The sequence below is a fragment of the Amphiura filiformis genome, chromosome 4 (genome assembly GCF_039555335.1).
Source record: "Amphiura filiformis chromosome 4, Afil_fr2py, whole genome shotgun sequence".
In the NCBI taxonomy this organism is placed as follows: domain Eukaryota; kingdom Metazoa; phylum Echinodermata; class Ophiuroidea; order Amphilepidida; family Amphiuridae; genus Amphiura; species Amphiura filiformis.
The window spans coordinates 56,709,799-56,728,133 of record NC_092631.1 but is presented as its reverse complement, the minus strand read 5'-3'; the positions used below and the strand labels follow the sequence as shown (position 1 = coordinate 56,728,133).

Here is an 18,335-nt window from a genome sequence, read left to right as displayed (position 1 = left end):
GAAAGAAATTTTGGCGAGCCGAAAGGGGGGCAGGCTATTTTGGGCAAGCCGAGAGGGGGGCAAGAAATTTTTGGCACACATTCATGCGGCGCCTTTTTAATAAAACGCTCTAAAAAGGCTTAGGAAAACAGTACGGAAATGCTTAAATATGCTAATTTTCCAGCTCGCTGCGCTCGCAACATACATCTAGACCATTTAAGGTTTGTAAATTGGGATCCCAAAAATTTGGCATGTTCAAAGGGGGGGCAAAGATTATTTGGCGGGCCGAGAAGGGGGGGCAAACAATTTTGGGCACTCCAAAATGTATGAAGACCTAGTCTCTATTATTTCTACTTGTGATGACAATAAATGCTGACATAGTAATCACCAAGGATAGATAGAAAGGCAAGGAAAAGCTAACGTAATGCATTGTTTCTTTGATGCCGATTGACTTGCCGACAGACTATTCATAAAAGTGGTACCATTGTTTCGAATAAAGGGGTTCCGCCATTAAATTGGTCACTGACCCAGCAGCATATTGACGCTTTACACAGCAGGCAAATATCAATAAGTGACCACAACAAAGTCATGTATAAGCGCACCACATGAGAAAGTGGTACCATTGTTCTCACGTATCCCAAAGGTATGTTTGTGCGGGTCAGAAGTCTATAAAGGAGGCTTTAGTTGTCGATGTACACCTCTTTATCACCCACCTGACTTTAGGTGTTTGGTTTAATTAAATTGAATGCTCTTGCTAATCGATTACACATGTATTACACATAATGTATTAACTTATAAATGGCAGGTCCATATGCCTATAGTACCAAGGAGGCTTGATATAACATGGAGAAGCAATAGATTACGTAACGCATTGTTCATTTGTGCCGATTTGATTTGCCGACAAGCTACTCATCGAGAGGTACCTTTTGTTCAGTACAAAGGGTTCCGCCATTAAATCGGTAACTGACCTGACAGCGTATTAACGCTATAACAGGCAGGCTATGGTCAATATCAAAAGATATTCATGTGAAAGCGCCCACTTGAGCGAGAGGTAACTTTTGTTCTCTTATCCAGCCCACGGGTAAGATTTGGTCTTCGCGAGCACACAAAAGCCCACTTTGCCGTCGTTGTACAGTTATTTACCGTCCACCTTAATTTAGACGCCTTATTTAAATATATTGAATTGCTGATCGATTACCCGTAACAACGTGGCGTTGTTGCCAGGTATATAGGTCCATGAATAGCTTGTCGGCAAATCAAATCGGCACAAAGGAACAATGCATTACGTAATCTATTGCTTCTCCACGTTATACAATCTCCTTGGTTGTGGAGACTACAAAACAGCTTGGCTGATACCCGTGTTCTTCAGATTCCGTTTCGTAAAAATAAAATTGCTGTGTTAAAACAATATAGAAGCGCATAAAGTTTGAGCACCATAGATATTTGCAGCATGATATAGGAGTCCATTTAATTAAATCAGACTCTAAAGCTGAATTTATACTCGATCGCCGAGCGATTGCGATTCACCGCTTTTGAAAAGCGATGGGCAAACGCTGATTTTTGAGATGCATCGCTCGTCGGCTCGTCGTTTTTGCATTTATACTAAATATCACAACGATAGCAATTGCAGACGGCAATTAAAATATTCTAAATGCCATAAAATACATTTTTTAAAACATCCATTGCTGTCAATAATTGGGCAATAATTATTGCCTTGCGAAAGGTAAATTAATTAGCATAATAATAGATCCAGTTCGTTGAAAATGATTGGTTGATGTACAAGCGACATATCTGGGAAGCACTGTAGCTGGGAAGTTGAGAATTCTTCGACTTGCAAAAGCGACGTCGTTTTTGCCTCAACGATTTGTATCGATTGATCGGCTTGACGCTCTTGAAAACGGAAGTAAAAACTGTGCATGCGTGAGAATCGCTTTTCTACAAAAGCGATAGAGTATAAATTCAGCTTTAACTGCGGCATTTCACGAGTGCAGAAAGGGGAAATACTGGGCCGTTTTTTGCCGTGTGTACATGGTGTAAGATACGGTGGTGACATACAAGATTGAATTGCCTTAGGCGTGATCGTCGCTGGATATTGCCTGCTTCTGTGCTTTGGACCCAAATCACGGAAGTAATTATCAGAATCGACAAGAATACCAAAATTCTGATCATGGTTGCCGTGGGCATGGTGAGTATGACATTTTTAAACTTCGGGTTAAAACCATAATATACGCGATCTTATATGGAATTGGCGAGGTTTTTTTTTTTCAAACCTGATTTTTTTTGGCATATTTGTAATATTTACACATGTCCCAACTTGCAGCTAAATGGAATCAGTCACATTTGTTGTGTGTGTAGGTCAACAGAGCAAAGTTCGACATAAAGTCATAATATGATCAACAAACCGTTAGATCCCAATCAGAAGTGAGCCCTAATTATAACTATGCCGAGATATAATTAATATAATCATTAATAACATATTTTTATTTACCAAAAACGACTATGGCATAGTCTACGACCAAAGTATTGCTATGACCATGTGTCACAAGTTGGGACTTCTTTTGTGACATATTGCATGAATACTTTGGTTATACATTTTATGTATATATCAATTACAGGTATGTAAGTCAATATTCAGGGTGTACCAGAAGATATACAGGGTATAACAATTAACTTTTTAATGAACATGTGGCATAGTGGTATAGTTTGGGAGTGCGCATTTCAATCTGAGGACCACAAATTTAAACAGAGCTTGAAAAGGCCCCTCAGAAAATATATACTTTATATAGGTGCGATGCTTCCTTCTATGTATACAGGGTAATACAAATTTGCTTCATCATCAGACCTAAGGAATTATTCAAAAAGGTTTAATTAGTGCTAATTAGCTGATTAAATACTTTTAAATAACTACTTTCAGTCATGATAATTATTCCAAATCAGGAAGAATACAATATCTCGAGTGTTTGTCAAATTTTGACTAATTACTTGCAATTCTGAAAATTGAATATTTTACATAGAAGCCTATGAGAAAAGGCATGGACGAGCCTGTAAATGTGCTCGTTAGTCTAATTAATGAGATGAAATTACACAAGTACATTTAGTTAGTTGCTACAATTACAGACATCAAATTGGTACTGCATAATCATGTATTTCAGTTTTCAACTCAACATGAAAGGGGAAAAGTGTAAGTTTTCATCTTCATTTTGAAAATATCATTATCAGTTTATTTTTTCAAAAAATGTCATTATATTTCGAAAACTTATTTTTCATTTCCTAATAGGTTTTAAAAGTGTCCATACTTAGCAACAAGTGATCAGCTATTCTCAAGGAAGTTTACAAACAGAAGAAGTGGCACACACACCATTTGAATCCCTATTTGAATATTACTATCACCTGATTGGTTGACGGTACAACTACGAGATGATGTATGTATCAACGAAAACTATTTTGTGGTTAGCCATTTTGACCCTTGTGATCACATGGCCGCAAAGAGTAGATTCTGAAGTGTGCAAGAAAAGAAACGACTGCAAGTGTAAGTTTGAGAATGGTACAATAATAAACTTGAAGACAATTGGAAATAAGGAAGGAAGAGTACCCGGGTAAGTATAAGTAAAATGACTGTACCCACCTTGTGCAACATCACTCTATGAATGTATTATGTCCGCTATACCAAATAAATAAATAAATAAATAAATGTAGATATATATTTAGCGCTTTATGCCGTAAACAGCCTCAAAGCACTTTACATTTATTCCGCCGTCATTGGAATATGTCGGAACCACATGGGTGGGGTGAGGCAAGCGAGGTAAAGCGCCTTGCCCAAGGACGCAACACGGTGGTGGGACTGGAACCCGAACCTACGCACGTCGAGCAAGCTCTCAGAGCCACCGTGTCCTCTGAAAGGCTACATCACTAGAAAGCAGACAGGTAGCCGTTTGAAACAATACAATTTTATCGGTTGCAAATTAAATTTTTGATACAAAAGAAGATTTACAGCAATTTTGCTCCTGGAACTTTAATAAATTTACGGAAAAGTTTATATATATATAAGTTGTCACCGTCAAAAACAGTAGGCCTAATAGTGTCGCAAAATACTTTTTCTATGAAACTCCGTCATATTTCAGATTTCCCTACACGACAGCAGATGAATGGGGTGTGTGGGAGTTTTCCTTCAATGGTTGCCATAATTACGCAGATCAATACTGCCCTAGTGGTGTCGTGGTAAGATGCTAATTGTCTAAATACATAGACAACCTACTCGTAATTTGAAACTTTATTTTGAAAAAAAAAAGCTAAAAAAAAACCTAAAGCTAAAAAGATCAGAGCCTCCCTTTTGATCGACATAAAACATATGGAAGTGGTTACGATGTTCCAATATCTGTGATTATATGTATGTCTGTTCTTAGCACGGTTCAGAATACCAGCTATACCCAAAATGTGGATCGCAACCCTTTTGGAGGTCGCGGGCCATTTAAAAAAGGCTAGCGAGCAAAACTTGTAAGAAAGAAAGTTATCATGAAGTTAGCATTATAAATGTAAAAAACAACGAAAAATTAACAACCCGACTATAAATCGCATGTTACAAAGCTGCATCGTGTAGCAAGCACCGTTTGAACATATTGAAGTAATTTCATGTCAAGCTGCATCGTATTGTATAAGTTAACATTTCAAATTGTATGCAATTTGTACGTTTGCATTTTTTAAAGTTTGAACTAGTAAGTTGAGCGTGTTTAGTAAGCTGGAAGACTCAAACTTTGGTCTCACCCGTCCTCCATCCCTGGGTATTTGCGGATATATACCAGGGCAACTGCACTCCGGCTCCCCAGCTATCAAGCAATCAATTAATCAATCAGTTACATTTTTGTCCCAGCGCCAAATTCGTTACAAAATGTTCAACGGCGCTCATAACTCAAAAAGCTACTGCTTATACACCCTGAAATAAGTGGCTCTTCAGGAGCTTCAAGAGTACAATTTTTGATTTGACTTCGTAGTTTATTCCACAATCTGGAAGCATAGGCTGCAAAAGCTCGATCAGATGGAACTTGTCCGCGAAGTGCTTTATATACAAGTGCGAGAATTTTGTCATCAATGCGTTGTGTGATGGGAAGCCAGTGGAGTTCATTTATGAGTTCTGAAGTGATGAAGTCAAACTAGCGTTTCCTGAAAATGAGTCTTGCTGATGTGCGCTGGACATTTTGAAGTTTGTTCTGTAGTTTCTACGCCCCTGTACGGGGTAGTCTAGCATTTGATATGATTGTAAAGTTGTGATGTCCGCGTCCGGTTTCTCGTGGTTTTTGTTCGTGTATACATGTATCATGGTAAACATGATAAATGTCTCTTTTTGTTGTATTATATGGTGACAAATCAAAATAAAATAAAAATAAAAAGGACCCATTTATGACAAAGATACAATTATGCCGATCTGCTGAAAGACAATAAAATGTTGCTTTCAATTATTCTGTTTTATACTACATTAATATTTTCTTACTTTTTATCTATTTTTAGGCATGTCAAAGGTCAACTGACCATACAGTGACTCCTGGCTTCCCTCTTGGCACAGCAGACACAGCTGATTTTACTGATGGTACCCTTCTGAGATTTGGCGCCATGAAGGATGGCCAACAAAGGTGCATATCAGTGTACTTCGGTTATATTTATAAATGCGCTTTTATAAATACGCACGTGACTCATGGGCACGACATACCAAGACCAGCAAGCGTGACCAAATCCTCATGCATTTACCACTATACGGAAAGGGATAGGAACTCTGTAGATAAATAATCATCAAATTTAAGTATTAATTGAATAGCAAAATTATAACACATGGGGGGATTCCGAATTTGTAATATGTTATCAAAAACAACATTTTGAAAGTATTTAACGACGGAAAAAATATTAAACGACGGAAACGTTTACAATATAATCACAAAGTTGAACAAAATAGACAATTTTGCTGCACAGCAGTCTCGTGTTGTTCCGCCTTTGCATTCAAATGTATAGAAAGACTACCCGCTATATAGAAGGTCACTTCAAGACTTACTGTGCACAAGCTGTTAGGGCAGCGCGGAGGTGGTCACGTGCGTATTTATAAAAGCGCATTTATAAAATAACCGAAGTACACTGACAGATGACACAATAGATTACTTCAGAACATTGTGCTTACTGCCAAACACTTTCTTTTAAAGGAGTATTTTGTGATTTTAGCACCCTCTTTTTAGGATATGGTTCCATTGATATCCACGAAAAAGCTTATTTGGTTCAGATATTCATATATACAGCGTCCCCTTTATCGACCGTGTTGTAATTTTGGGCTCTTGACAGCCCCAATTTCCCGATATATTTGTCGACTTTAAGAAATTTTATACACACAAACATTCAGTAGTCATAGTTTTCTGATGGTATAAAAAATCTCAACTTTTGAATAAGTGGGGGATAAGGTTGTGGATCACGAAGTTCCCTGTGATAACCCTGGAATTATGGAACTTGATCTTTTGGTCTCATTACATCTAAATTATTGTCTAAAGTAAACGGTATAAAATATACATAATTAATTTGGACTTGAATCACCGGCGGGAGATGCAGTAAGCCTGAAAAGCACCTGTGATGAAGATGGCATAGGCCAGGCACACCGACATCGCCCGGTTAATAATTACATTATACAGCAGAGACACTGAAATGAATACCCGGGATCGATACACGTGAATGTGTATGTCTTTTCACCATCAGGTTCATTTACAAAAGCTATAAATTGTCTTAAGGATAAAGCCAATAAGGCCTTTTTTAAGGTTAGAGATAACTTATATCGTAGTTCTTGTAGATGTAGTCTTAAATTATTTCTTACACTTATTAGACCTATTCTTTGTTATGGTTGTGAAATTTGGGCTCCATATAATCTTAAAAGTCTAAAGGATGATAATTTTATTGATCTTTGTGATAAAATTAGTAGTGAAGGTTTACATATTAAAAGTTGTAAAATTATCCTTGGTGTCCATCGTAAAGCTACTAATCATGCAGTCAGAGCTGAGTTAGGGAGTTACCCATTATTACTATTTATGCTCTCCCTATCTCTAAAATATTGGTGGAAATTGAATCATGATTGTTTAATGGGCTCTGATTCTCTGGCTGTTCAAGCTCTCATTGATAATCGTACTTTACACAATAGTAGCAGTAATTATTTCACTTGGAGTTCTGGTATTTTTGGTATTTGTAAACTTACTACTTTATTTGATGTTTGGCATAAACCAAATATTATTCATAAAAATTCCATCACCACTATTGTTAGATCCCATCTTGAAACTGTTTATAATACACAATGGTATTCTCGTATTGTTAACACTCAAGTAAAACTTCGTACTTATTGCAAGTTCAAAACTTTGTTCTCTCTAGAAAATTATATTATTATACTTAACCGTTCTCATAGATCATCTTTCAGTAAACTTCGTGTTAGTGCACATAATCTTCCCAGCAAACACATAACGTTTTCGACATCATTCGCAAAAGGTTATAAAAGGTTGTCAGAAAACGTTTAAATGTCGGGTTATATAAAAGGTACATTAATGGTATAAAACGTTTTCATAACATTAAATAACATTTGTTGGTAATTGACTGCGCAGCAAACACAAATGTTTTACAGAAAACATTTAAATGTCGGGTTATATAAAGGGTATAAAAACGTTTTAATAACATTCCAAAAACATTTTTGAAAACTTGGTACAAATCATTCTAAACAGAATGTTATTTTGGGGTTGAAAAAATATTTTGCAAAAAAATGTTTGCCCAAAATATTTACAACAACGTTTTTAAAATGTTTTCACGACCTTTATATAACCCGACATTTAAATGTTATTAAAACGTTTTGTAAAAAACATTTTAAGAACATTTCTGTGTTTGCTGGATGCAAATATTTTAACATAATGTAATTTAAGTGTTGACAAAATATTTGGCCAAAAATGTTTGCAAAAATAGTTTACAATGGCATTTCGAAAACATTTTAAAAATATTGTTGTAGTGTGTTTCCATACAAAACGTTTTAAAACGATTTCATGACCTTTATATAACCCGACATTTTATTGTTATTAAAACGTTTTTACCTAAACCAAAACCCAAAATATAACTTATTTAAAACGTTTTAAAAACGTTTTTGTGTTTGCTGGGTTATGATTGAAAAGGGTCGTCATATGAATCCCAAAATTAAACCAGAAAACAGATTATGTACTGTATGTAACTTAAATGAAGTCGAGGATGAATTTCATTTTATGATGAGATGTAAAGCTTACGATAATCCGAGACAAATTTTATTTACTCAGGTTAAAGATGCTTATATTACTGGCAATAATAACTCTGATGAGAGTATTTTTATTGATTTAATGAGTGCCAAAGATTATGATATTATAAAAATGGTATCTACATACATAAATGCCGCCTTTGATATTCGTAACGGTGCTACTGGTACTTAAGATAAGTATCATTTCTTTGTACATTATTTTATATATTGTATTTTTTTTTTTTATCTATCTATGTATTTTTATGTAATATGTGTTTTGTACTTTGATAACACCTGTATGTTGGGTATATATTAATAAACATGACCTTTTAAGGTCATTTGATTCTGATTCTGATTCTGTGCTATGCACGATTTGATATTCAGACGATAAATCTTTGGATACCGGGGTAGAAAATGATGAATATCTCCCGTAATTGATTTAGTCTAAAGAAGCCAGATTTTGTTCCTTGCACTTGAATATATGTGTTCAACGGATATGATAGTCGTTAGCTAGCGTCTTGAGAAAGAAGCGTGCGTCTTGAACTCAAAATATTCTGATTTTATATGTGCCGAACTATAGCGCAGCGTAGGCTAGCTGCATTCACTCCCGTGGAGGCAGTCTAAAAGCAGATGACCATTGACCTCATCATGGCGTTAGCGTATACATGCTCACTCACACACAGAGAGGTCAATTACCAGGCTTGTGTCAGTAGCCTTAGTCGGATGTCCCTCGGCTCATTATGCGTCTCAAAGGAACAAAATGGCCATGCGTGGCTGTGGATTCAACCTACCGTGGCGATTTCTGCCATGAAGATATCGGGGCGATGACACTGTGCCAGGGCTACAATCCACAATACCATGTTACCACGCCACGCGGTCCAGAAAAAAATATGAAGAGTCGCAGAAAAAATCAAGACAAGGGGGAAATATCCTACGATTTTACCATTTTTCTGTGGCTCTGAAATTTTTCTGGGAACACCATTACTCTTGAAGTACATGTCTGTCAAAAATACACAAAAACAGAAGCTAAAAATGCAACAGTGCCTCAGCAAAGTCAGCATCTTAATGTTTGCCAATGGAAAAGCATCACTGCATCAAACCCACTGGAAGCTTCCAGGAGTACTGCTCTCCTCCATGACCTCAGGGCCCACCACCCCAATTGTTAAGGCCTGTGCCCTAGCCTGCCCTCGCAGAAAATATTCCAAACAGCAGCTCAAGTTCCCAGAACAGATGATATTATTTTCTTTTGCCCTGGCATATACCTACCCTGCCATCAAAACTAGGAAATAGTTAAGTACAAAATTGGATCTGTCTATTTCACCAATTTTATGAACAATAGTATATACTTTTATATAATCATCTTATAATTTTATGTTAACATTTTTCAATAGGTATACTGAGGTGAGGTTGATATGTGATCCTAAGATCGGCCCAGGGGCATCACAATTGAAGACATTAGGCGAAATCAACTATGATTGGATTTATGTAAGTATAAATATTTGAACCTTGTACATGCCATGGGCTTTGGTATCGGTGTATGCCCCACTACACCGATACGATGTAACATGAAATGGGCTTTGATATCGGTATAATAATGTTGAAAACAGCTCCATGAGTCCCGTGTGGTCTATAGATGGTAAATGGATCTACTATTGCTGTTCGTGTGTAAATTGACATATAAACACATAATGACATTATGTTCTTGTCTTTTCCCCATGATGCACTGGCTAAATCCAATCGCATCGTATTATGAATACCGAGAATTGGTAAAGTTATTTATAATCGCTATATTTTTTCATTCTCCTTATCATGCAAACAGCATTACGAGCTTACAAGCAAGTGTTGTTGTCCCGATGGTTGCGTTGGTGGCGGAGATGATCACCCAGATGATCCTGAAGATGACGAAATTCTCAGTTTTGTCATTTTGTGTTCCATGTAAGTTTTGTATTGATAGGCAACTTCAATCAGGACTCAAGCAAAACTAACTCAGTTTAAATTTTTGATATTGCTTTCGTAATAAGTTCTTTCATCAAACTGTTAATATATCAATTATTCCATCTGCATTTATATATACAACCGAAGTCCACTGGTAACCCACCACTTGAACAGGATTTAGCCAAAGCAAAGACCAGCGCTATTAACAATTCTATAGCCATCTAAGATAGAAGCTTATTATCCACTTCAACAATAGGATTATTGATTGGTGTTTGACTATAAAAATGAGATAGATGTCGCGCCAGCTTAAGTTACCGATGAATACGACCTTCATACACGTTTTATACTGTAACTCAGAATACAATTTAGGGAATTTACAGCTCATTCGTGCTGTACGGTCACATATAGTGTTGGCTGCCCAAAGCAAAAACGAAAAAGGGATTTGTTTATACATACACAGTGGGTTGGAAACCTTTGCGAAATGAATGTCCAGTTGAAGCCATTTGGTGCATCATTTTTACATTTTCTTTCGGGATCTCATAGAGAATTGATTATTTATGTTGGGCAATTCCCACTTAGTCCAATCCCATTTGGTCCAATCCCACTTGGTCCAGTCCCAGTTAGGCCATGTCCCACTTAGTCCATGTCCCACTTAGGCCATTTCTCACTTAGGTCATTCCCACTAGGGCCATGTCCCACTTAGACCATGTCCCACTAGGGGTCCCACTTAGGCCATGTCCCACTAGGTCCATGTCCCACTAGGTCCATGTCCCACTAGGTCCATGTCCCACTAGGGCCATGTCCCACTAGGTCCATGTCCCACTAGGTCCATGTCCCACTAGGTCCATGTCCCACTAAGGCCATGTCCCACTAGGGCCATGTCCCACTAGGTCCATGTCCCACTAGGGCCATGTTCCACTAGGTCCATGTCCCACTAGGGCCATGTCCCACTTAAGCCGTGTATTCTCTCACTCTATACTTCTTTATGCCAAGTATATAAATTGAATTTCAAGTAACTTTGTATGTCTTTATTTCATATTATTATAAATATTTCTTCTTAAATATGATAATTGATTCTATTTGGTCATTTTACAGATGGGCAAAAGAAGATAATTTTTTGTTTGGCTTAAATATCACAACACGAGGGTTGACTATCAGAAGGCCTTAACTCACAAAGGAATCCTTTGAGAGTTAAGGCCTTCTGATTGTCAACCCTCGAATTGTCAGTTTAATATTTGCATGTAGTGTGAATGAAGGTCATTTGAATTATCCAAGAATAGTACCCATTAAAAATTGGATGTAAAATGTGGACCCCTCCACATTCACTAGCATGCAACAAAAATGTTTTCTTCACCTCTCTAAAAATATGCATTTTTGGGTTATTTTGAACAGTTTAACATGGGGAGGGGGCTATTTAAAAGTGACGGGTATGTGCCTACCAGAGTCTGGAAGTAGGGCCTTATGTTGTTTCAAAAAATGGGATTGTTATAAATATCTAAAGGTGGTCATTTGCTACAACATTTTGAAAAAAGGGTCATTGAGTACACAATTTTTGAAAAATACATTGTCAAGTCATCGGAGAGAAAATTTCCAAATTTTGCCGAGGCACATACCCGTCACCTCTAAAGTTGAGAGTCCCTAAGAAATTTGTTTTTTAATTTAGACCTCCTTGGATAATTGTACTCCGAAAGTGTAACTTTTTATCTGAGGTAGATTCCCGATTTTAATCCCAGGCCCAGTTTTAACAGCGGTTTTTGAAAGCAAAATGGCAAACACTAAAAAAGTGATTTACAGTTCAGTGTTTTTCATCTCAAAACAAATTATTAAGTTACAAAAATAATTTTCTGGGTGTAACAAGACCAGATTTTACAATTATAAGTAACATAATTATTATTAAGAAATTAAAGGCATGCGTTTTCATTGCTCAAATGCATTTAACCGAAATGTGGCATTTATCAAATTCAAAACTTTGGACTTGATGAGACAAAAATATGTTCAATGATTCGTTAAAAGTTTTGTGTTACTGTTTATGAGCTTTCGATGTTATATTTTAATATTTGAGTGACTATAGTGAGTTTTTGCCAGTTTTGCCGGTTTAAACCGGTCAAAAATGAAGTTTTTGCCACTTTACCGGCAAAACATGTTTTGCCGGCAAAAACCGAACCCTGGAACACACGAAGAAAGAAAGAAACAAACATTTGGATGATAACATAAGCAACATATATAATGTGGGGCCAAAATATTTGCCCCCTCTTGCACAAATTTCTGCCAACACAATTTGCAAACCTTAAACAGCCTGTTAAGCGGTCTAGATAATATTAATTTCCGCTCATGCCTTTCTTTTTCACATGCATATACACATACGCACTTATGGACAAGATCATCATTTATGGATCATTTCCATTCTCCATCATTATGTTGGCAAACAGTACCTTCTTCAATCTCTATCTCCTTGCTTTGTCCTACTGCTTTTCTTTCCTCTGTCTATTCTTCTCCCCCTTCATCAGCCTTTATCCTCCTCTGATGTCTTCCCATACTGCAGTTACTGTCCGTTTTCCTATACACAATACACAGTGCTCTTACCATTGACGCGTGACCTCTACAAATAGCGTACGTTAGAAGTATGGGGATTTGCCTAGTTAACGTCGCTGTGTGAAAAATAACTGGCCAATATTAAAAGTTCTAGAAAATATAGTTTTGTAACATGTCCTAAATTTTTAGCTAATTTAGATGTTTGGAAATATGCGTACTTTGGTGTTTTAGTGTATGTTATAGGTAATAGTACATTGCCTAGTTAACGTCGCTGTGTGAAAAATAACCGGCCAATATTAAAAGTACTCTTCTTAATTTCTAGAAAATATAGTTTTGTAACATGTCCTAAATTTTAGCTAATTTAGATGTTTGGAAATATTCGTACTTTGGTGTTTTAGGAAGGATATGTAAACGACAGATAACACCAAAAAATATGAAGAAATTATTTCCAAACCGTGTTAAGTCAACAATCATTATGTTGCTCATTTTCAAGAATGCTGGTTACAAAAAGCAGACCATTGTCTCATTTCGTGAACAAAGGCCAGTATACCATTGTTACCTTGAGTTTCTTTTATAATCGGTTACCCAACTGAAACCATCATACCAACTCATTGCGATACCGCACAGGTAAAACCAGAGAAGATGAGAAAACAATTCTCATCTTCTCTGGTAAAACAGATTTACATGTGCACAACCAGAGAAGATCTGATTTAATCAGTTGAGCTGTTTTCAATGAGTGTTATCTTGGTTTAATAGCTTTAATGGGGTTTAAGTCCTGCAAAGGTCGTAGTGAATTCTACTATAGACATGACTGCATCATGCTTATCTCCTTTTTCCTTTCTGTTCTTCTACATCTTGTCATCTTTTCATGTACACGTAACTAAGCCTATGTATTGGTCCGAATGGGACATGGCCTAAGTGGGACATGGCCCTAGTGGGACTTGGACCTAGTGAGACATGGACCTAGTGGGACATGGCCCTAGTGGGACATGGACCTAGTGGGACATGGCCCTAGTGGGACATGGACCTAGTGGGACATGGCCCTAGTGGGACATGGACCTAGTGGGACATGGCCCTAGTGGGACATGGCCCTAGTGGGACATGGCCCTAGTGGGACATGGACCTAGTGGGACATGGCCCTAGTGGGACATGGAGCAAGTGGGACATGGCCCTAGTGGGACATGGACCTAGTGGGACATGGCCCTAGTGGGACATGGCCCTAGTGGGATTGGACCAAATGGGATTGGACCAAGTGGGAACTGGACCAAGTGGGAATGGACCAAGTGGGAATGGACCTAGTGGGACATGGCCCTAGTGGGACATGGACCTAGTGGGACATGGCCCTAGTGGGACATGGACCTAGTGGGACATGGCCCAAGTGGGAATGGACCTAGTGGGACATGGCCCTAGTGGGACATGGACCTAGTGGGACATGGCCCTAGTGGGACATGGAGCAAGTGGGACATGGCCCTAGTGGGACATGGACCTAGTGGGACATGGCCCTAGTGGGACATGGCCCTAGTGGGATTGGACCAAATGGGATTGGACCAAGTGGGAACTGGACCAAGTGGGAATGGACCAAGTGGGAATGGACCAAATGGGATTGGACTAAGTGGGATTGGACCAAATGGGATTGGACCAAGTGGGAATAGGCCTTTATGTTTACCCAGACATGTGACACACAGAATGGGATTAATTAAATTGGCCCGGTCGAAAAGGTGGAGGGTCCCCTGACCCCCTGGCCCGGTTCCGCCGCCGATGCTAAAAGGGAAATGCTTTCTTCTATTAGGATTTAGGGCGACAGTTCCCCCATTTACCTACCGTTCTGTTTGCCTCTAACGATATACATGAGGTTATATAATAAAAATATCAATTAATCAGACCGACAAAGTAAAGTCATGCATTATATTCAGTTTTGATTATGTATTTTTCTTATTTCAGACTTTCTGTAGCTGTTGTCGTTGCGTTCCTTGCCTTGTTAGTTGGGTGGGTAATCTTCAAGAAGTATTATCGCAAAGAAAAAGAAGATATTCCTTACAACACATTCTCAACGATTCAAGTCAATAAAGGGTATTTTTAGGGCGAGATTTAGAAGTATTTGAAATCTTAGAAGATCTGGACGAACTTATTTTGCATATAATTTCTATGGGGATAATAATTTACATCCCCGGGTAACAATGGCCTAGTTTGTGATTGCATACGCAAGGGCTCTGGTAACAACGTTTGTACAGTATATTTATGGGACATGAGAGCACATCAGACATATCGAATTACATTCTGAATACGAAGAATGTCTGGTATCAAATAATTTTGATTTTTTAAATTCGCGATTAAAACTTGATATTTTGACATTGAAATTTTGATCTTTCGTTTTAAGAGTTTTGATTGCAATCGGGGTTGTTTGATGTAATGTAAAACTGTGTCATATTAAAATAAAGTTGAACAATGATGGCGCTATTTATCCTAAATCTTGTTTGCATCTTTACAAGGGGTAAACACTTGTATAATGGTATTAGAACATCAGAAAAATACTATCAAATGGCAAGGAAATTTTCAAAACACTTTTGATCATGAATTAAGTCATGTTATTTTGCTCATTTTAAAGTTAAAATATATGTAAATAGCGCCCTCATTTTTCACACAAATGTACAGTTTAGAGAATAAAAATTACCACATAAAAAACAGAAGGAAAAAATGAAACATTTGACATAGAAACGAAAATCTCTTTTAAAAAATAGCTTTAAAATATATGTGTATTAGTGTGATAGCTGTAGAATTGAACATTATAAAATGTTTTTAGTTAGAGAAATTAATAAATGATCACATCAAACAACCGTGAGGGATCCCCGGTTTTGTTCGCCAATTCCCCCGTAGAGCTCCGCAGTTTTAAAAGCGGCTACGTGTTTTTCTTTCATTTTACCTCATTATTTTGTCTTCAACTGATCAGAAAACAGTTGTTATTAAAGCAATAATATGTGATTTGCATAAAGAATAGTTTCTTATTTAAATGTTCCTTTTCACTGATAGCTACTGATCACATTTTCCCTTCGAGCCAAACAAATATGGTAAAACAAAGAAAATTGCTATTTCATTCTAGCGCCTACAATGCGTGTATCATCTCGCCGATCGTATTATTATCATAATTTGGCGGAGATTCGCGCAGCTGATGGGATATGCAATCAAGACGTAAGACGAATGCGTCAAGACGGACAGCGCCTATAATGCGTGTATCATCTCCCCGATTATCATGATTATTGGCGGAGCTTTACGCAGCTGATGGGATGTACAAACAAGACGTATGCCGTCGTATAGCGATATGCATACAGTTTATACAGTACGTCACTGATGCAATGATTCAATGATAGAAAGCCACGCGATGTGTTTATCCTGCAATCGATCGGTGAACTCAGAATAAAACAGGAGATCTCCGGTTTTAATATAAATGTTAAATTTAACTGTAATTAAAGCACTTCAGGCTTAGTCTTTCACAGGGCATCTATGTACACCGATGGCCATTACAATGGTGCAAAAAGTAGAAATTCGAAAAAACTTGAGGGCGTAGCTGTGGAGCAAATCACACATTATGGCTTTTATGTCATTTTTGACAATCAATATAACAAAATTAAACTATGACCGAAATCATACATTATTGCACATATAAGAAATTATATACATTAGGCATGTAAGCTCATGTAAGCCAACAATCATATTTATATTTCCATGTCTTGTGGTTCTTGACTGAAAGCAATATTGTAACATTTCCATAAGAAATAGATTTGCATTCCTATTCCACAAAATGTTAGTTTTCACTGTCAGATAATTTTGAGCAGAACAAATGAAGCAAACCAGAGAAAAACGCTATTTAGTTTAGATTAAAAATTTCATTCCTTATATCATACCATGGGATCTAAATAGAATAAATACGTTTCCTCTGGAGCATCATTTTTTCTTGTATTTTTTAAAGCTAGGTCACGCTAGCCTGCAACTCGCCTTAATGCTTATGCCGGACGTAAGCTTTAATCGTCAGTGTTCTGATTAAAGTCTATTGGATCTATTATATCTAAATTGTGTCCGTTTTACAATACAGTATAAAACAATCAAGGATATTGAACATAAAATACGAAGGAAAGTTAATAGTATTAATAATGACAACTTTCGTTTGTAAGAAATCATTATAATAAGCAACATCGACAATTATGACTGCAGACTCTCTTTATTTGTGTATAAAGTGTGAGAACAATAGAGGTTGCGATTTACACAAACAAGCCACAGGGCCGTCGCTAGACATTTCTCTCAGGGGGTTTAGAGAAAGCTTTAGGGCTCCTGGTTGGTCCAGGGGTAATGCCCAGGTGGTACTTTCTAAGATAACGTTTATATAAAGCAGCTCATGCTCTGGTAATTCCGACCTGTGTTATGAGCAACTCTGTACTGACTATGAAAGCCTGTGAATGACTTTTTAACTTCACTTTTTTTTCAAGCATCTATATCTCAGATTATTACATGTTCATATCGTGTTGCATATTAATGAATAGCTGATATTCCCCTTTACCGTGACACCACAGCGCAGCACATTGAAAGTGGGGGGGCGTGTTGTTCAGTTCCCCGAATGGAGTCTGATTAGGAGCAAATTTTGACGTTTTTAACATTTTTTCCCCCGAATGACCAACAAAAGTGGGGGCCATGGCCCCCCCCCCCCCCTTTGCGCACGCCACTGACACCACGTTTGAAACAATCTCCTTTTTCACGGCTGAGTACACCTCTTGTGAATGTAGTGGGGTCTCAAACTGAATGTGCCAAATTGACCATTATCCTGTGCAGCAGCTGTAATCTCATATCTTCGCAATCTCATGTCTTCGCAATCTGGGACCTAATGCAGTCCTCCAAGATGACAACGCTCGTCCCCACAGAGTAATCAACGACTACCTCATTACAGAACATGAGGGTAGGGAGAATGGAATGACCTGCCATCTACCCAGACCTCAACCCGATTGAACAATATTGTATGCTGTGCGTACCAGAGTATCCAATGCAACCACATTGAATGACCTGCGACGAATCCTGGTTGAAGAATAAGATGCTATCCAGAGCAACGAGTGACCACGCTGGTGAGGAACATAAGGAGGAGGTGCTAGGCAATTCTAGCTTCGTATTGTTTTTCCATCTACTATTGAGGTTAGTGATGAGTGTTTTTTTAACACAGAATAATGGTCAATTTGGCACATTCTGTTTGAGATTCTGCTACATTCACAAGACGTGTACTCAGACGTCAAAGAGGTGATTGTTTCAAATGCGGTGTCATTGTAAAGGGGATATGCAACTCGATATGAAAATGTCTCAAATAATCTGAGATATAGATGATGCTTGAAAAAATTTCCCAAACTTTTGTTGAGGAGTTTATTTTCTGTAAACCACTGAACAGGAAAACTGTGTTATATGTCCCACAGCATAAGTGTCTAATGAGTAAAGGTAAAAGGTAAAGGAGACGATCCTGTATAAACAGTGATCGGAGTGCCCATCTCTCTTTCATTGGCGATTGGACCAGACTCCTCCATGTAATGTTGCTATAGGGGATCGCTACACCTCCTCTACAGCGAGTCTGTTACCTTCCCAGCATTTAAGAATGCCGGTA

At 37.7% G+C, this 18,335-nt stretch overlaps 2 protein-coding genes across 5 annotated transcripts in view; both read left to right on the top strand.

Moving 5' to 3' along the window:
- LOC140151103 (uncharacterized) overlaps positions 1–18,335 on the top strand; it is a 52,646-nt gene that overhangs the window by 20,506 nt on the left and 13,805 nt on the right. The window lies entirely within an intron of this gene.
- On the top strand, positions 1,777–16,881 carry LOC140151104 (uncharacterized). The gene is made up of 7 exons (XM_072173324.1): positions 1,777–2,164; positions 3,257–3,575; positions 4,101–4,197; positions 5,482–5,603; positions 9,631–9,724; positions 10,059–10,174; positions 14,648–16,881. Exons 2-7 carry the CDS (start codon positions 3,397–3,399, stop codon positions 14,784–14,786), a joined length of 747 nt encoding a protein of 248 aa, XP_072029425.1. The 5' UTR covers positions 1,777–2,164; positions 3,257–3,396; the 3' UTR covers positions 14,787–16,881.